This window comes from Lissotriton helveticus, chromosome 11, assembly GCF_964261635.1.
Source record: "Lissotriton helveticus chromosome 11, aLisHel1.1, whole genome shotgun sequence".
Lineage (NCBI taxonomy): Eukaryota > Metazoa > Chordata > Amphibia > Caudata > Salamandridae > Lissotriton > Lissotriton helveticus.
Window position 1 is genome coordinate 681,838,908 of NC_136072.1, and position 21,628 is coordinate 681,860,535.

Here is a 21,628-nt window from a genome sequence, read left to right on the forward strand (position 1 = left end):
AACGTTCTATATTTGTGACGCTGTTCTAGAATGACACTAATTAAATCGGTACCTAGACCTCTCCATCTATACTGGAGTAACTCGTTCAGGATATCATGTAACGGACCTGGATCAGAATGTTGACCCTCATACAGAGTAATGAGGTGCTGGATCATATACATACCCACCAGTCGTTGCTCGGCTGGGGGCAGTTTCAGAAACATTTGTGCCACTATTTCGTCTGGAAAAGTGGTAGAATCAGTAATCCATCGGACTGCTGATCGGGCTAGTTCTTGTTCATGCATGGTACTTAACTCACTATAACCGATTCGTGATTTCAGAATGTGATCGGTAGCTTGAAATACTTGTTCTAAGGAACCTTGTTCTGGCGCTGAATGATGAAAAATAGACTTGTGTTCTAGACGTAAATGACGATCTGGAAATCTGGATTTTCCTACATACGCTATTCTGGCGGGATTCTCGTTCTCTTCCTCTTCAGGATCAGAGATACTTTCTTTCTCGCTTACTTGTGCTGCTTTACGTTGTTCGTGTAACCTTATTATTTCTTTACGAATTTTCTTGTACATACTCTCCATGGCACCGACGGTCTTGTGCTTACCCTCAGCTATATTATCACTCCACCTTGTCAGGATTCTCATTTCGGCAGGATCTTTAGACGGGTAATCTTGTTCTCTTATTAGACAATTGATCAGGAACTTTAATATCATGAGCTGAATCTCGGCTTTTCTTTGAGACATAATCTCACCAATACTTTCTGGATCATCCCCTGTACGGATGAAACGATATATTCTGTCTAGATCTTCTTTCATATTCGGCAAGGTGACTAGATACTCGGTCACTCTCCTTACACGTAAGGAATATAAAACCATATTATATTCGCCTGGAACTGGATCATAGACGCATTCGTTAAGGGTTTGCCTGATTTCTGTAACAGACTGATGTTTGGGCGTACGCTGTAACGCTTGATCATGTAATTCGAGTAATGTTAAACGCTTGTGTGGCGGCGGGGTTTGAGGAAGACCTCCTCCTGTGGCCCCTAAACCGGAATCGTCGACTGATGCCTTTCGTGCTGGCAAGGTCGGTAATTGTAACGTGGGCTGGATTTGTATGGCGGGCTGGACCGGGGGTACCGTAACAGGTACTCCGGTGTCTGGAAGAGCAGGAAGTGCCTGATTTACAGGGACTGGCGGAGCGCGAACAGGATTTGCATATTCGGGGACTGTGTCGTCCAGATAGGACGAAATAAAAATATCAGCTGCGGTCGGTTTGTGACGTAGCTTGGTCGGAACTAATGGTGGCGGGAAATTACTGGATGCCTCTGGGGTCGCTTTTGGCAAACCTTCGGCAAGGAGAGGATACATACCCTTAATAAGGGCATGCCTCTGTCTGTCTGACTGTTCGGCTTTGACTCGTTCACCTATCTCGATTAATTCTCTTTCTTGGGCTCGTTCTTGGGATTCTCTACTTAACTCTGACTTTCTGACTTCCTTTTCCGTTCTTTTATGAGCTTCTTTACGCCATAACTCGATGGCATCTTTCTGTGACTGTCTGGCTTTCTTTTTCCATAATGCTTCTTCTACTCGCATGATACATTCGGCATCCCATGTACCCGATACGGGCCATCTATACTTTTCTTCTAACTGTTTGGTATACTCTACCCATAAATCTAGATACAATATGGCGCTTATGCCATGTTTCTGATACATAAAATGACCTGGACTGTCCCTCGGCGGAACAGGAACTGCTTCTTCTAATAAACCCTTTCTAGTTTTTAACTGACGTAACTTGGAAAATATAGGCATGACTGGACTGTAATCTGGACACAATACAATACACAATAAAAACACGAAATCACATCGCACTCATACCACAACAGTAAAATACATGAAGAACATTATAAATAACAGTTCGAACAGAATATTACCTGGAATACTGAAAACAGAAACAGAACAGAATTTCTCGAGAACGGAACAGACTAGAATTACTGGATGCACTGCTGTAACAGTACGACATTTACCGGTCTCATAAAGAGACACGTCAGAACCCGCATCCACCGAAGTGGACACTTCGTTTGTGGGGCTGTGTACCACCAACCCACAGACCAGAGTCAATTAAAGTGACCCTGTCTAGATACTACCCCATCAACGGTACTCACCGGGCAGCAAGAACGGAAGGCCTCGGACTGGACTGGACTGCTACGACGACGGACGACGAACTTCGGACTTCAGTTACGGGTGGGCCTCCGGATACCTCGGACCTTGGACTCTCGGCTTGGGCTCTGGTCGGGACTCGCCGCGTTCCTCCACCGTCTCGTTCGGATGCTGGACCGCCTCCTCCGTCTCCTCCGTGGGCCTGAGGGATACTTGAAGCAGAAATATCTGCACGTGGCCGGTATGGTTCCGTCACGGCTGCAGAGGGTCAGGGGGTCGGCGTGGCTTCACCGACGCGTGGGGAAAGGGCAAGTCCCTATTCGGGCGCCATTATGTGGTATATAAATAAATAATACCGGATCTATTTTTGAATGTATGAATGAATAACAGATAGCTCAATAAAATAAGAGTCAAGATTCGAGGTAGTAGGAGTTTCTGCAGGTTTATTACAGCATAAGGACAGGATCAGGACAACCTGCATAGGATGACCCAGCAGCTGCTGGGGCTTGGTCTGGGATGAGCGCGCTAACTTTTAATAACAATACATCGACTTATATACATAGCGCAAACACATAGCATTACATTGCAGTAGGCGTAGCAGTGGGTGGAGCAGAAGGCGTGACGCGTAGCAGTCGCGAGAGATAACGGTAAAAGTAGGTGTAACTGGGAGTATACATGGACATGTGATGCAAACGTAACAGAATATGTCATAAATGGGCGGAATCATTGGAGGGGGCTACCTAAGGAGCCGGGACCTCTAACCTAATGGTGCGCGAAAACTGGCAATGACGTGTTACTAGGAGAAGCTGGGGGCTACGAACTCTGTGCTAGGAGCAGAGACTAGAGTCTGGAGGGTCGGAGCGACATGTACCTAAACCCTATCTGGTATCTGATGTTTAGGGAACATGTTGATATAAACTAGAAGTCATGAGGGGAAAAGCTAACTTGATTCTAAGACTGGACCATACATTATTCTACATGTAGTGCGTGATGAAGAATATTAAATGACCATTAATACAGTATTTCTCTAACGTGGAGCCGAATAGGCTAGACAATGACGGAAACTATTGATGCAGTTCAGTAGCTTAGGAATGCAGAAGAGGAGGACTGAACTGATAGCTGGAATCATAACATACTTTTGGCAGACTCAGAGGCAGAGCCAAGCTGCACCGGGCACTGCGAGGCAGGAAGTAAGTGAAGGGTTGAGGATACAGGTGGGGGCTGTATCGCTCCTCAGCGAGGCTTTCAGGAGACAGGAGCTGAATCTGTGGTCCGGGCCCTTTTGAGGCCTGGAAACGGGGACTTTATAATGGAATAACGTGCACACTGAGAAACGTGGCAACGTAGCTTTACATAGGCCTGATATTCGTAGTATTCACGAGGACTGGAAATTAACATACCAGAGGTGGACACAACTGTAATTGCGTCATTAAACAGACATGGGGAATAACATATGCATATTGGTCATGCACACATAACATATGATGGATGAAGCGTAGGGACACAGAACATGGCAAAATTTACTTTTCCACAACACTGCTAGTACTGCCTGCACCGAGAAGTAAGCACACTGCTAGTACTGCCTGCAGTAAGCACACTGCTAGTACTGCCTGCATCGAGCAGTAAGCACGCTGCTAGTACTGCCTGCAGTAAGCACATTGCCAGTACTGCCTGCTCCAAGCAGTAAGGACACTGTTAGTACTGCCTGCACCGAGCAGTAAGCACACTGCTAGTACTGCCTGCACCGAGCAGTAAGGACACTGCCAGTACTGCCTGCTCCGAGCAGTAAGCACACTGCTAGTACTGCCTGCAGTAAGCACACTGCTAGTACTGCCTGCACCGAGCAGTAAGGACACTGCCAGTACTGCCTGCACCGAGCAGTAAGGACACTGCCAGTACTGCCTACACCGAGCAGTAAGCACACTGCTAGTACTGCCTGCATCGAGCAGTAAGGACACTGCCAGTACTGCCTGCTCCGAGCAGAAAGCACACTGCTAGTACTGCCTGCAGTAAGCACACTGCTAGTACTGCCTGCAACGAGCAGTAAGGACACTGCCAGTACTGCCTGCTCCGAGCAGTAAGGACACTGCTAGTACTGCCTGCATCGAGCAGTAAGCACACTGCTAGTACTGCCTGCAGTAAGCACACTGCTAGTACTGCCTGCATCGAGCAGTAAGCACACTGCTAGTACTGCCTGCACCGAGCAGTAAGCACACTGCTAGTACTGCCTGCACCGAGCAGTAAGCACACTGCTAGTACTGCCTGCACCGAGCAGTAAGGACACTGCCAGTACTGCCTGCTCCGAGCAGCAAGCACACTGCTAGTACTGCCTGCACGAGCAGTAGGCACACTGCTAGTACTGCCTACACCGAGGAGTAAGCACACTGCTAGTGCTGCCTGCAGTAAGCACACAGCTAGTACTGCTTGCACCGAGCAGTAAGAACACTGCCAGTACTGCCTGCTCCGAGCAGTAAGCACACTGCTAGTACTGCCTGCAGTAAGCACACAGCTAGTACTGCTTGCACCGAGCAGTAAGGACACTGCTAGTACTGCCTGCATCGAGCAGTAAGCACACTGCTAGTACTTCCTGCAGTAAGCACACTGCTAGTACTGCCAGCATCGAGCAGTAAGCACACTGCTAGTACTGCCTGCAGTAAGCACACTGCCAGGACTGCCTGCTCCGAGCAGTAAGGACACTGCTAGTACTGCGTGCACCGAGCAGTAAGCACACTGCTAGTACTGCCTGCACCGAGCAGTAAGGACACTGCCAGTACTGCCTGCTCTGAGCAGTAAGCACACTGCTAGTACTGCCTGCAGTAAGCACACTGCTAGTACTGCCTGCACCAAGCAGTAAGGACACTGCCAGTACTGCCTGCTCCGAGCAGTAAGGACACTGCTAGTACTGCCTGCATCGAGCAGTAAGCACACTGCTAGTACTGCCTGCTCCGAGCAGTAAGCACACTGCTAGTACTGCCTGCAGTAAGAACACTGCTAGTACTGCCTGCACCGAGCAGTAAGGACACTGCCAGTACTGCCTGCTCCGAGCAGTAAGGACACTGCTAGTACTGCCTGCATCGAGCAGTAAGCACACTGCTAGTACTGCCTGAAGTAAGCACACTGTTAGTACTGCCTGCATCGAGCAGTAAGCACACTGCTAGTACTGCCTGCACCGAGCAGTAAACACACTGCTAGTACTGCCTGCAGTAAGCACACTGCTAGTACTGCCTGCACTGAGCAGTAAGGACACTGCTAGTACTGCCTGCAGTAAGCACACTGCTAGTACTGCCTGCACCGAGCAGTAAGCACACTGCTAGTACTGCCTGCAGTAAGCACACTGCTAGTACTGCCTGCATCGAGCAGTAAGCACACTGCTACTACTGCCTGCAGTAAGCGCTTTGCCAGTACTGCCTGCTCCGAGCAGTAAGGACACTGCTAGTACTGCCTGCACCGAGCAGTAAGCACACTGCTAGTACTGCCTGCACCGAGCAGTAAGGACACTGCCAGTACTGCCTGCTCCGAGCAGTTTGGACACTGCCAGTACTGCCTGCTCCGAGCAGTAAGGACACTGCTAGTTCTGCCTGCATCGAGCAGTAAGCACACTGCTAGTACTGCCTGCAGTAAGCACACTGCTAGTACTGCCTGCACCGAGCAGTAAGGACACTGCCAGTACTGCCTGCTCCGAGCAGTAAGGACACTGCTAGTTCTGCCTGCCTCGAGCAGTAAGCACACTGCTAGTACTGCCTGCTCTGAGCAGTAAGCACACTGCTAGTACTGCCTGCACCGAGCAGCAAACATAATACGAATATTGATGGAACTGAGCAGTAAACATGCTGCTGATACTGCCTGCGCAGAACAGTAAGAACTCGGCCTGCACTGACAGTAAACATGCTGCTAATAGTCAGCCATATATAGTAAACATACTGGAAATGCTGACAAAACTGAGCGATAAACACACTAGCCATAACGGCAGCACTGAGCAGTAAACTCCTGCTGTTACTGCCAGCACCAAGCAGCAAATAGTCTGCTAATACTGCCTGCGCTGACAGCATACGCATGGACATAGTGACTGGGAAGCCCACGTCCTGAGATACCATACGAGTCATTAGAGGGAAAGGGCCCGCCCATCTCGCAGAGGGCCCTGCTGTCACCTCGCCCCCTCACCCCCCAAAGACCCTGGGACCGCGGGAACCTGCCACACACTAGACGCGACATACCTTTTTTGTCGACAACGTTACAGAATATGGCGCGGTACCGTACATTCCAGTTTCCCTTCCTCCCGGGGGTGCAACACCTACTCCACCGTCCCGGGCCAAAGCATGGCCTCTGCTCGGTGCTAAGGTAGCACATAGCCGCTAAATGCACCCCTAAACAATATGCATTATTATTACACACGGGCATAAAACACAATACGGACTACCACTGAATTGCACTTTCTATGTGGGCAAACTGCCCCTCCTCAAACACAATCCCTTCCTCCGCAAGGCATGTCCTTCCGTGGAGCAAGAGAGCGCCCTGCCTCTCATATTGAGGACCTTTGAGCTCATCTGACGCCAAGAGCAGATGTGGAGGGGAAGGTGCGATCTACTCAGACCCAAAGGCCCTACCTAGACCTGAGGGAAATAGTGGCCAAGGGAGGGAGAGGGTGTCTTCCTCACACACAATATCCTACCTAACATAAATGGCTTTACTGTTGTTTGCAGACTCAGCTGAGAGGCCAACCACTGAATGGGTGCGTGTGAGGAGTCAGGCGGTCTCCACTTCCGCCACACACTTCTATTTCTAACACTTACTGTGCTTCTCCCCTCCCACATTCACACCTACTCTAAGGCTCTTGGGTTCAGTAACTATGTGTTCACAGAGAAATCCTGAAGCCCACGTGCAATACAAGATCACGCATGTGTAGGTACCCGCTGCCCGAAAGCCTGAAAGCAGAGGGTCCATACTGCCTGCCACGACCCCCAGCTAGCCACGACCCCACGTGATAAGTGATATACACAGCTAATGCAGAGTTTACATTCCACGAGCACATATGCTCAAGACGGCACTTGCGGGCAAAGTTAGAAGCGGACTTTGGAGGGCAGTGTGAAAATAAAGCGAGGGAGGGCGATTTAAGAGGCAGAAGCTGCGGAAAGTGCAAGACACGGACTTTCGGACACTGGTGTGTGTGAGAAGCAGATGGCGGGCAGCGATGGCAGTGTGAGAAGCAGACACTAGAGGGCAGAGGGAGAAGCAGGCAGAGATGGGCAGTTGTGGGGCCCGGCAGAGAAGCCCGGCGTGTCGTGAGAAGAGACAGTGGTGGGCGATGAGTGGAACAGACAGTGGTTAACAGTAGTAAGTGCAGATGTTGGTTCGAGCGTGAGAACCAGGCACTGGTGTGCGGTGTACGGTGAGGGCGGCTGTTAGACGTGTGAGACAGTCTGAGGTGGGCCGTGTGAGGAGACGTAGGAGGAACTAGTGAGAAGCAAATGTTGGTGGGTAGAATGTGGCGACGAGACACTGAGGGCAATGAGAGGCAGACTGAGGTAAGCAAAGTGGGGACACGCTGAGAAGGGTGACATGGAAACCAGGCTGATAGAGGAGTGCCTAGGCCGTCTAGTCTAGTAAGCAGGTTTCCACTGCTATGCTCCCTCATATCACTAGAAACGTTGCCTGCAGCGTCTCCCATGCACCTATATATACACACACACACACATCATGACTTTACAATTTCAAACTACCACTGTGTATGCACCAGCCCTGTGTGATGTGCCCGAGGAGACGCTGGACAAGGGGTAGATGCACAGCGGCATGGTCAGCAGCATGCGGAGGTGAGCAGTGGCAGAGATACCGGTGTGAGAAGCAGGCACTAGTGAAAAGCAGTCAGAGGTGAACAGTGGTGAGAGATACCGATGCGCAGTTTGAGCACCGCCCCAGGACAGAGTGAGGAGGGGGTACGCTACGAGTGTCTCTAAACCCCAGGGCCCTCACCAAGCCTACACTTCTACACATTCTATCAGGCGTTTGTAAGGCACACAATGCGCTGCGATGTAGAAGGAAACTCGGGAGGCGTGCGCGGTACACTGTAGATGGGGTGGCATATGGGCACTCACTCATCATCCTGGGCCCTACAATGAGGGAAACACTGATCGCAGTCGCCCCATCAATGGGAGAAGGCTAGCTCACACATAAACGGGACAGCGCGGTACTCACCGAGTATTCAATATTTGGTGAAAATTGAGAGCTACTCGCTGCCCATCAATAGACACAATGGCAAATCTGTTCACGGGTACTCACAATACGAGATAGTCAGCGTCAAAACAAGGACATTTTGGGATTGGGGACGTGTTTTCCCGTGTTTTCCGTGCTCTCCCCTTCCCATTGGCTGGAAGGTAAAATTTCAGCCAATGGGAAGAGGAGAGGGCGGGACTTAAAAAAAGACCCAGAAACGCCCCCGAATCGCGTCAAGGCGGGCCCTGAACTGAGTGACGCTCCTCTCCTCCAATGGCTGGCCAGCATTTACGAGGCCAGCCAATGGAGAAGAGGGGCGTGTTCAGGCCCCCATACTACACACATAAAATTTCGGCTCCGCCCACTGCTTACGCAGTGCGACGGTAGCCTCAACCTAAAAAGGTGCTCTCCACATCCCCATACCTTAGACATATGGGAGACTGGATGACGCCCATTTTACAAAGACGAGACCGGATGTAATATGCTCAGTGGAGATATTTAAATTGGATAAGGCAGTATCGTGTGGAGACAGCAGCGCCACGTGGACTGACAAGGGCCTCGGTCCAATCAATCCATCATGTCTGGTAGGTCTGTCGCCTATGCCTCCCTGGTTTTGTGTAGTGTGGTTCAGTTGTGGGTAGTCAAGGTCTGGTATATTTGTCACATCTTGTGCGCCCCCAGGTCACCCATCAGTAGACGGCCCTCCAGGGGTGGCAATTCCGGTAATTTGTCTAACGGACATACCAAGGGGGTCAGGGCATGTCCCAGCTGCAGGTACTTGTAAAACTGCGACTTATGCAGCTGAAATTCATTTTGCAGTTGTTGAAATGATTTGAGGGTGAAACCCTGCATTATATTGCCTAGAGTGGAAATCCGGAGCAGGTCCCATTTATGAAAGTCAGTGTGTTTGGCGAGGGGACGCCGATATGTGCCCTGCCATAGTAGGGTTGTGTGTGTCAGGAGCTCTGACCAGCCCATGTTTTTAACAGAATATCGCCAGAGTTGAATGACTGTTTTGCAGGCCGGAGGCAGAAAGTCTAGGATCATTTGGCTGTAGAGGAGTCTCTGGAGGGAAATGCCCTCCATAACCAAGCGTTCCATGGCATAGGCCGGGTCTGTATGTGTACTATGCCACCAATCATTAATGACTATTCAGTTCAATTTTTACTTTATTCGGTTATTACAACAAAACAACCATAAAAGTTCAGATAAAATCACAATTTAAAAACAGTACATATCAAATTCATCCAGTGTACCAAAGTCAGTTCATAACAATTCAGGATATAATTGATTTCCGGGATTTAAAAACATTTTTTTTAAACGTGGAAATAGATACAACAGTTAAAATATTATCAAATCTCTGTACAGCTAAAAAAGCAGGGCGACAGCGATTTATTTCCATGGTCTTCAGGAAGGGAACAATCCATCTTCGTCTAGGAATTGAATAAAATTTACAGAAAAAGAGGATGTGTATATCTGATTGTTCTGACAAATCATCACATGGGCATTTATTTAAATGTTTCGACCAATTATTCATATTGGGGAAGCTAAGTGACCTAAATAATAAATTTAATCTCAAACGAGTTAATAAAAGCCTCTCATAGTCACTCATTTGTAGTTTAATGTATGGCTGCATTTTACTTGTAGTCACAATCAGTTCGTGCGCAACCACCGTTTTTTTCATAATTTCCGTGGTGGTTCTACTCTCATCCAAGTAGCTGATACACTTTTCCTTCAGGGCTTTTCTGGAGATATTGCACATAAATGATGGTTCATCATAATAATTTACCAAGCCTAGGTCAGTGAGAAATTTCTTCACATAGCTTAGCCATCCAATCTTACCACCATTATCTAACCTAATCACATCGTTCAAGATGGAGCGGTTTAGTCCACATTCCTCAGTGGTCCAGGCCTATGCCATAGCAGAACCGGAGCCACCTTTATAATGTCTTCTAAATATGGTTCCCCAAGTTCGGCATGGCAAACAAATGTGGAAACACTTTCCGGAACGGCTAAGAGGTATTTCATGAATATGTTTTCCACCACCTGTAGTGGTTTCACATTTGCATATCCCCACAGTCCTGCGCCATATGTGGCAATTGCTGCGCAAGTCGCTTTATACACTATTAGCATCTCCCCAATACGTTTCCTGCCGATCTTTTTACTAAGATTTTTTAAAGCCATTATTGATTTGCAGAACAATAACTTTCTAGTCTTGATTGCATTATTCCATAGACCGGTGCGGTCGAAAAAAAACTCCTAAATATGAGAAAGTTGGGGTACAATCAACTGGGCTAGAACTGATAAAAATCAGGTTTCTCTTTTTAAGTGCACCCAGGCCGCAGGTCATTCTAAAGGTCTTTGAACAGTTTATCCTTAGGTCCAAACCTATCATAAATTCTGAGAAGGAGGTGACTATACTTTGCATGGCCATTGGAGTTCGGGCCATCAAGACTGCGTCGTCGGCATACAACAACGCTGGGACTGATCTTTTCCCCACCATCGGCATATCCTTGCACTCCCTTAGCAATGTAGTCTCAACGTCATTAATATAGAGCGTAAAGAGAAAAGGAGCCAGGACACAGCTTTGTCGCACTCCCCTAGCAATACCAAATGGTTCTGTGCATTCACCATTCCTCCCATGCCTAACTCTGGCGGAAGCCCCTTGGTAAAGTTCCCAAAGAAAATTGATAATTGATTTTTCTACCCCTAGTTTTTCCATGATCAGCCAAAGTTTACTGTGTGTGACGCAATCAAAAGCAGACGATAAGTCTACAAAAGTTAAAAACATGCAGCCACCCTTGGCTTTTTTATATTTTTCTATTAGGATATGCAAATTCAAACACTGGTACTAAACCCTTTCCTAAAACCATATTGTAAATCACTGATTATTGTAGAAGCGATATTGGGCGATAGTAATGGCAGCTTGCTCTATCCCCCTTTTTAAATATCGGTACTATAACAGAGTCACACCAGGAAGATAAGAGGCCATTCCGGGATGTAGCATTAAAAAGTTGGGTGAGAATCGGGCCCCAGAGACCAATATTGTTTTTATATAAATCCACCGGGACCCCGTCGGGACCAGGGGCTTTGCCTCCCAGGCTTGCATTTATACTAGCGTTTACCTCCACTAGGGAGATACCCGGATCCAAACTATTCTTTGAGTGATAGAAGCCCCCATTTATGTTATCATCTGGTGAGGAATCTTCCTCTTGGCTCTCCACAGAGTATAATTCTGAATAGTGCTTCACCCACTCTGTCTCAGTTATGGCTACTTCTATTCTGGCCGAGACATTGTAATTTAAAAAAGGGGCATTAACAGCTTGCCAAAAAGCTGCAGTATCTCGGCTTGAGGATGCTTTACACAGGTTGTCCCATGCTTATTTTTTTTAAATATCTTTTCTTTTTTTCAAAGTCTTCTTATAAATATTTCTAAGGACTTTGATTAAGGTGCGATCTTTATCAGGGACATTTAAAGCGTGTTTAAGGTTCGAATAAGCCTTGGTACAAGTCGTATCAAACCAGCTTGTTGGGTTCTTTTCAACACCTTATGAATCAACCCATAGGCACTTCTTAATTTGTGAACAAATTGCTAGAAATGTTTTTATAATACCAGTATCATCCGTATTCCCATCCGTACAGGCATAAAATTGGGGCTCACAGCTCTTTATTAGATTTTGGAGAAAATCTTCGGGGACAACATTGGTCCACTTTAAGGAGTAACCATTTTTTCTAGCCATGGAAATATTATCTACTCGAGATTTAAGAGTATCATTTCCATGTTATTCTTTGGATCTACCCAGGATTACTATACTAAGGGGAAAGTGATCACTCAGTGGATTATCCAGGGTATTAAATGCCTGAATCATGCCCCCATGTCTAGCCGTCATCACTATATAATCAATTATTGAATTTGCCCCTCTGCCATTAAAGGTTGGATGAAAGGGAATCTCAGGGCTAGCCATTCTATTCGCAAATCCCATATCACAGCCAAAGAGATCTCATTTAAGTGGGCCCCACACTTGGTGTGCTCAAAATGACTCAGACTAATGTCGTTGTCCAGCACAACACCACAGGTTTCTCTCCCTCCTCTTTGGCATAAAGAACAGTTAAAATCCCCTCCCCATATAACACAGACATCTTTAGAGCTTCCTTCCACCATATATTTTATATTGTTGCCCAAGGAATTAAAAGTATCGTCCACAGCCTCTGCCCGGACATTGTTATAAAAGTTTACCAATACCAAGGAGGACACTTTATCTATAATAATCCTGATAATGTGATAATACGTATTATTAAAAACAATCTCAGCTTTAGTACATTGTAACAAATATGACACATATGTGCATAAACCCCCTTTAGCCCTGCCGTGTAAGGAACTAATGGCTGGGGAGAAAAAAGTTTTAAAGCCACACACATGATGAGCTATCGTCGTCCAGGTTTCTTGCAGACTCACAATCTCGTAGTTGTTCACTAGATTAACCCAATTTTCATTACCCAGTTTTGATTTTAGGCCTGCAATATTCCAGCACAATATTGACCATTTGCCCTTCTTGGACTCACTAACCAACATATCCGTGGTGCAACTAGACTCCAAATTGCCCTCCAGGGAAGGTTTACATCTATGGTACTCTCATTCAATGGGTCCGGCTCATTACCGTTGGATTCCCCAAATCCAACCCCATCATTCACCTGTATCTTATTCAGACCTGCAATACCATAGACTCTCAGTAGGCTACAGGGTCTAATAGATGATATGGGGTTAACAGAGGGAATACCCAAACCAAGTCAATCGACATCCTTAAACCCTTGCAACCTGTCGTAACAATTAGAAGTTGATATATTAAACCTCTCACTATTTCTGTCCCTGAGCCCCCATTGCGGTCATGAACTTGCTCTGGTCGGGCCTGAATGTATAGTTGAGTAAGAATTTGTCAAATCCAAACTCTGGATCCCGCCATTTATTCTATAGTTGTTCCAGTCACAGATATACTTTACAGCCCGTCTGTCTCTAAAATTGACTATTATACAATCCCCGGAAGATCTTTTAGTTTATGTCCAACCCAGCCTACTCTGCGAACATGTAAGATTTCAGCGTGTAAATGCCCTGGAAGGGGGCTATTAGCATTCAGCCAGAAAACAACCTTATTCTTCAAGTCTGTATAAGATTCCCTTCTGTCAGTTTTCAACTCAGGCACCCCAGTCAACACCACAGTATATGGCGCAGACTGTGGTGGCAGGTCAATATGTGGGTAAACAGTCTTCTCTTTATCACCACTGATCTTTCCTTGTTCCTGATGTGTATTTTCACTGACCCGCTTCTCCCCGCCATATCCTTTGCTACCTCCCTCTCTGCCACCTTTCTTTCTGTGTTTTTGGAGACCTGTGCCCTGTTTCCTAAAGGCGAATCGCCTTGACCAGGGCTGTTGTAACTCCCAGTTGACAGAGTAGCTAAACTATGGGGTGCTACTGGGATATTAGTAACTGTGGATGGGCCTGTGTCATCAGGTCCAATTCCACCCACAGTTTTAGAATTAACTTCAAGGTTTTTCAATGAGTCATGATTAGCTAGGGCCGTCTTTTCCAGACTCCCTATTTTTTCTGTTAAGTTTTTAATTCTTTCCAGCAGAGGTAATATTAGGGATTTCCTTAGTTGCTCAAGATAAACCATAAAACCCATGGGAATTTGGGGCAATGGATCTGTTGGGATGATACCGGCGATGAATCTACGTCTATGGGACCTCTAGGTGTACTAATTGGTAATGGCTGGGGTTGCGTAGCTGTATTTCCTGTTTTGTTTTATGTTTTAGTTTGTTTTGGACATCCACCCTTCAAATTGGTACCCTCTTGCTTCCTTTTGCCGTTTGGACCTAGTCCTGACGGTTGATTCTTTAATCGTGGGCTTGGCCGTAAATTGGTTCTATTCTTTAGAGCAGTCCTCGTTTGTATCTGTCGGATGGAATCATTTGATATATCGGTTATAGAGGATTAATTCAGCCCAGCTGTACAACCGACCTCTTTGACGGACCGCCCCGATAATACTTGGGGATTAGAATAATCTTGAGCGATGGCCCCCACCAATCCCCCATGATTGTGTACCCCATGATTGTGTACTTGGGATGCTATATGTTCCGGCGTTACTGCTAGCAATATAGGGCCCAAGGACGAGCGCCTATTATAAGAAGGTTCTAACGACAAGCATTTTTCCGTTAAAGCAATTTCGTGTTCCAACACTGTTGCTGCCCTTGTTATAAACATGTCCAAGGTACCCCTGACTGTACCGCCTATAGCGCCAGAGGTGCCCTTCCTCCCTTTCCCCAGTCTTAATGCCATTTTGTTCTGGTCGGCAGTTTTCCCCGGCCACAACAGGAAGCAGATGAAAATGTTGTCACAGTTACAATATTGGCAAATAGCAACAAAAGTCTTACTTAATAAAGAATGTTAGGGGGGCCCAGCCCAGCCCAGCCTCCAACAGTCTCCGACGGGCACTACGGGAGGCGCTGTGGTGATTTAAGCGCCTCCGGGTGCTTACGAATGACGTTGGTGGTACACAAACACTTATATACGAATCTATGACAAAATATCGACTACAAAATTATCGAGGTACAAAAATAGCGCAACAAAAATATTGAGGACAATAATATCGGGATCCTATCTCTAACAAGGTAAGTACAAAAATATCGAAAAAAATATATCAATGTTAAAAATATCGTTTTTTAGAAAATATCGGTTTTTTTAATTAAAAAAAGTAATATTAACAAAATAATACTTATAAATATAATAAACATAGTTAAAAATATATTATAATATTTAAAATTAATAAATAATGTAATAAAAATAATAATAATAAAAATATATTACATAGTATATACTTAATTAATATTAACTGTAAAATAATTATTTTTATAAATTATAAATAAAGGAAAATATAATAAATTACAAATGTATTTATATACATAAAATAATAATATAAATAAAAATTAATAACAATGTAAAACTAATAAAAATAATTAATAAAATGTTGGATAGCGTACGGGTAAAAAGGACTATTCCCACTCCAGAGAGTGCAACAGTAGGGAAAGTGTTGGATAGCGTAGGGGTAACAATTACTATTCCCACTCTAGAGAGTGCAACATTAGGGAAAATGTTGGATAGCGTAGGGGTAATAATTACTATTCCAACTCCAAAGAGCGCAACAGTAGGGAAAGTGTTGGATAGCGTAGGGGTAAAAATTACTGTTCCCACTCCAGAGAGTGCAACAGTAGGGAAAGTGTTGGATAGCGCAGGGGTATAAATTACTATTCCCACTCCAGAGAGTGCAACAGTAGGGAAAGTGTTGGATAGCGTAGGGGTATAAATTACTATTCCCACTCCAGAGAGTGCAACAGTAGGGAAAGTGTTGGATAGCGTAGGGGTAATAATTACTATTCCAACTCCAAAGAGCGCAACAGTAGGGAAAGTGTTGGATAGCGTAGGGGTAAAAATTACTATTCCCACTCCAGAGAGTGCAACAGTAGGGAAAGTGTTGGATAGCGTAGGGGTGTAAATTACTATTCCCACTCCAGAGAGTGCAACAGAAGGGAAAGTGTTGGATAGCGTAGGGGTATAAATTACTATTCCCACTCCAGAGAGTGCAACAGTAGGGAAAGTGTTGGACAGCGTAGGGGTAATAATTACTATTCCAACTCCAAAGAGCTCAACAGTAGGGAAAGTGTTGGATAGCGTAGGGGTAAAAATTACTATTCCCACTCCAGAGAGTGCAACAGTAGAGAAAGTGTTGGATAGAGTAGGGGTAACAATTACTATTCCCACTCCAGAGAGTGCAACAGTAGGGAAAGTGTTGGATAGCATAGGGGTAAAAATTACTATTCCCACTCCAGAGAATGCAACAGTAGGGAAAGTGTTGGATAGCGTAGGGGTAATAATTACTATTCCAACTCCAGAGAGTGCAACAGTAGGGAAAGTGTTGGATAGCGTAGGGGTATAAATTACTATTCCCACTCCAGAGAGTGGAACAGTAGGGAAAATGTTGGATAGCGTAGGAGTAAAAATAACATACTTATAAATAAATGTTTTTTTAAATAATAAAAATATTAACTATTAAATAGATATAAACCATTTACAAATACCAATACATAATTATAAAAAACATGATGAGCAAAATATATGTAATTTAAAGAATTTATTAAAATACCATTTAATACTATTTAATTAACAATTAATAATTAATTAACAATTAGATAATTAAAAAAACAATTAATTAAAGAACATTACTTAATTACTTTTAAATTACTTCCCACCCTATTCCCCTATAAACCCACAACCCACTACAGAACATAATTATCAATTAATCAATTAATTATAATTAATTACCAATTAATTAAATTTAATTACCATTTAGTAAAAATTAATTTATAATTCCTACTAATTCCTTATTAATTTGACATAATTAAATTACTTCCCACCCTATTCCCCTATAAACCCACAACCCGCTACAGAACATAATTATCAATTAATCAATTAATTAAAATTAATTACCAATTAATTAAAAATTATTACCAATTAATAATTAATGATTTATTATTCCTACTAATTAATAATTATTTTAACATATTTAAATTACTTCCCACCCTATTCCCCTATAAACCCATAACCCGCTACAGAACATCATTATCAATTATTCAATTAATTAAAATTAATTACCAATTCATTAAAAATATTTACCAATTAATATATATTAATTTATAATTCCTACTAATTAATTATTAATTTAACATAATTAAATTACTTCCCACCCTATTCTCCTATAAACCCACAACCCGCTACAGTACTAAAATACAAAATTTAATTAAATTACAAACATAATAAATACATAATAATATACACAAAAATTATTTAAAAAATCGATATTAGTAACATCGAAATTATTAACATCGATATTACTTACATCGATATTTTAAACTTCGATATTACTAATATCGATATTAAATATATTGATATTACTTAACTTCTATATTTTGTCCCTTCGATATTAAAACTTCGATATAAGTGTATGTCGATATTAAAACTTCGATATTTTGTCTGCATATACATCACCACTTAGCCTCACCGACCTTCCCGCTACTCCTCACTTCTTCTGATGGCTCTGCCGATGCTATTCACCTGCCGGTACCTCCTCCACTGCCTCAGGTGCGTTTCGGCTTTTCGGCTTTTACCACACGGTCACCAGCCAGGGTCCTGCGGTATGCGCCGCTTCGCTGCTTTTGCCCTGCCAATCCTCCGCCTCTGCAGTTTTGACACAGCAGCACGGCGATACTGCCGCCACCGCTCCCAGCACCTTGCTGCTTGCCGACAGTGCTCCGCACCAATCTTCAGCCTCCCCAGGTGCACACTACAGGTGAGCGTGCCTTACCCTGCCGCATGGAGCCTTCGCCCGGCATGTCTTACAAGGCTCCGAGTTGGAAAAATGTTCTCAATTAATTTTCCCCTTTCTTCGATTATATCTTTACTTCATACTATCTTTTTGTTTTCTGCCACATACAGTGCTCCAACTTCTCAACCCTTACAAAGAGAAGATAGGGGGTAGGTGAACACCGTTGGAGCTCCTCACACAAACGTCCAGCTGGGGTAGTCACAATTGTCACACATCATTATAGCACGAACAAACAAACAAAAATAATGCACAAGGCTCCTGCTACTCCTGGGCGAAAAGGCTCAGTCCAGCAAAGCACCAGCAGTGATAAAAGTGGGCCAGGCTGGGGTGGGCGCCTTACTCACTGTCTTCTCTGTCTTCTCCGTCTCTGTCCCAGGGTTGCAGGGCTCAAATCCGGGGCTCAATCAGCTGCACGGCGCACGCCTCTGCTCTGTCCTGTTCTTCAGTTCTGCTCAGCGCCTCAGCTCCATGGTGCCTGAGCTCTCCCACGGTACCAGGGCAGGTTTTTCAAGCCTGTGGTATTGCGGGTTGCGGTAATGCAGTGTTGCGGTTTCACCGATCCCACCCGGCTATCCTACCGCTGCCGCTGCCGTTCTCGCTCTGCTTCCCGCTCTCGCTGCTCTCGCAAAACCAAAACCAGGACTGGATTTCCCCAAGACTCTCCATTAATGACTAAAAGATGGAAGGCTATGTAATAAGCGTATACATCCGCGGCAGCAATGCTCCCACAGTATGTCGACTGTGTGCAGGTACGCAGCGCTGCTCGAATAGCACCTCCCTGCCATAAGAATCTGTTAGGATTGCATTGATTTGGGCGAACGACGTGCGAGGGATATTCTACAGGAAGTTTTGCAGCCGATAAAGTAACAGAGGCAGGGAAACCATCTTAAAGGTTGCTGATCGCCCATACAGGGACAAAGGTAGATGGGACCATATTGTGGTTTCTTCATGTACGGGTGACAGCAGTGGAGTAATTTTATTGAGCTGTTTTATTGACTGATTGTGCCGAGTAATCGTAGCGCTGCTCTCCTCATCAAGCGCCTCGCACTGCTGCTGTTTTTATTCACTGATTGTGCCGAGTGTCTAACTTTGTGCTCAGCAGTACCCACGGGAGTATTTAATTTAATGTTAACATTTCCATTACTATTATTGTCTTCCTTGTGCCCAATATCGGCGTGTTAGCCTGTGTGTTGTGTATTTTAACCGATCGCCATTTGGTTGTGCCTTCAGCCCGTCCCTCCCCCCACGCTCCCGCCTCCCAGCCGCCCCGCCCACCCACTGGCTATCCTCACCGTCCGGTCCGACATTGCCCTGTAACCAGCCTGTCTCCGGACTCAGCGGTTGCTCCCCCTCGCCTCCTGCAGCTTCTGGTATCGTAGCGCTGCTCTCCTCCTCAAGCGCCTCGCACTGCTGCTGTTTTATTGACTGATTGTGCCGAGTAATCGTAGCGCTGCTCTCCTCATCAAGCGCCTCGCACTGCTGCTGTTTTTATTCACTGATTGTGCCGAGTGTCTAACTTTGTGCTCAGCAGTACCCACGGGAGTATTTAATTTAATGTTAACATTTCCATTACTATTATTGTCTTCCTTGTGCCCAATATCGGCGTGTTAGCCTGTGTGTTGTGTATTTTAACCGATCGCCATTTGGTTGTGCCTTCAGCCCGTCCCTCCCCCCACGCTCCCGCCTCCCAGCCGCCCCGCCCACCCACTGGCTATCCTCACCGTCCGGTCCGACATTGCCCTGTAACCAGCCTGTCTCCGGACTCAGCGGTTGCTCCCCCTCGCCTCCTGCAGCTTCTGGTATCGTAGCGCTGCTCTCCTCCTCAAGCGCCTCGCACTGCTGCTGTTTTATTGACTGATTGTGCCGAGTAATCGTAGCGCTGCTCTCCTCATCAAGTGCCTCGCACTGCTGCTGTTTTTATTCACTGATTGTGCCGAGTGTCTAACTTTGTGCTCAGCAGTACCCACGGGAGTATTTAATTTAATGTTAACATTTCCATTACTATTATTGTCTTCCTTGTGCCCAATATCGGTGTGTTAGCCTGTGTGTTGTGTATTTTAACCGATCGCCATTTGGTTGTGCCTTCAGACCGTCCCTCCCCCCACGCTCCCGCCTCCCAGCCGCCCCGCCCACCCACTGGCTATCCTCACCGTCCGCTCCGACATTGCCCTGTAACCAGCCTGTCTCCGGACTCAGCGGTTGCTCCCCCTCGCCTCCTGCAGCTTCTGGTATCGTAGCGCTGCTCTCCTCCTCAAGCGCCTCGCACTGCTGCTGTTTTATTGACTGATTGTGCCGAGTAATCGTAGCGCTGCTCTCCTCATCAAGCGCCTCGCACTGCTGCTGTTTTTATTCACTGATTGTGCCGAGTGTCTAACTTTGTGCTCAGCAGTACCCACGGGAGTATTTAATTTAATGTTAACATTTCCATTACTATTATTGTCTTCCTTGTGCCCAATATCGGCGTGTTAGCCTGTGTGTTGTGTATTTTAACCGATCGCCATTTGGTTGTGCCTTCAGCCCGTCCCTCCCCCCACGCTCCCGCCTCCCAGCCGCCCCGCCCACGCTCCGCCCCCCTCCATCCTCCATTTATGACAGCTGGACAATCGCGCAGCGTTCACGCGCAGCGGTCGCGCCCCATGCGCGCCGAAGGTGCGCCAAAGGTAAGCCCGTCTACGCCCGTCCGCGCCTGGACCGCGCCCAGCGCCAGACCCCCTGGCCCCCGTACCACCCCCCCCCCCACATCACATACGACGCCTCCACCCTCCTAGCCCTTAACCCCGGCCGACTCCCCAACTGCGCCCAAGCCGCTCCTGGACACACCCATGGACCCTTCACATGCTACTCCTGCAAGTTCAACGGCACAAAGAAAACCTCCTCATCCACGAACACAAAACATATATCTGACTCCAACCACCTAAAATGCATACTGCTCAACACCCGTTCTGTCCACAGACACGCCATCGACCTCTGGAACTTACTAGACACCATTTCTCCCGACGTCGCCTTCCTAACTGAAACATGGATGAACGCCTCCTCAGCCCCAGACATCACCATTGCCATCCCGGAAGGATACAAGATCATTCGTAAGGACCGCACCGACCAAACAGGAGGAGGTATCGCTATCGTCCATAAGTACTCCATCCGCATCTCAACCAGCTCAGACGTCAACCTTGCCAACACCGAACACCTTCACTTCCAGATCCACACCGACCCCAAGACCACTCTCAGAGGCACCCTCCTCTACAGGCCACCAGGACCCCGTGCACAATTCAGCGACGATATCACTGACTTTATCACCCCACACGCCCTCCCCTCCGAGGACTACATTCTACTGGGAGACCTCAACTTCCACCTGGAAAAGAGCAACGACAGCAACTCCACCTCCCTTCTGGACAATCTCACCACTTGTCACTACGCCCACCCACATCGCAGGTCACACACTTGACCCCATCTTCACCTCCAGCAAACATGTCTCCTTCAGTCACACCACAGCCCTCCATTGGACGGACCACAGCTGCGTACACTTTATCTACAATAAGACCACAACTCACAACCATCCTCAACCCACTCTGCGAAGAAACTGGAACAAAATCACCACCGACCAGATCTCCTCATCGCTTCTTCAAAACCCCCCTGCCCACTCCTCAAACCCCGACCAAGCAGCCACTAACCTCACCCAATGGCTATCCAACAGCGCCGACATCCTAGCACCGCTGAAAAAAACGTCAAATCAAACTAGGCAGCAAAAATGCCTCCTGGTTCAACGATGATCTTAAGAAATCGAAGAAACTCTGTCGCACCCTCGAGAAGGCCTGGAAAAAAGACCCAAACACCAGCA

The 21,628-nt window shown here is 46.3% G+C and overlaps 1 protein-coding gene across 1 annotated transcript in view; it reads right to left on the reverse strand.

The window, feature by feature from the left end:
• The window catches only part of SLC4A5 (solute carrier family 4 member 5), a 659,349-nt gene that overhangs the window by 386,897 nt on the left and 250,824 nt on the right, over nt 1-21,628 (reverse strand). The window contains 2 exon segments of the mRNA XM_078665747.1: nt 17,674-17,694; nt 20,309-20,353. Coding sequence (XP_078521873.1) covers nt 17,674-17,694; nt 20,309-20,353 — 66 coding nt within the window.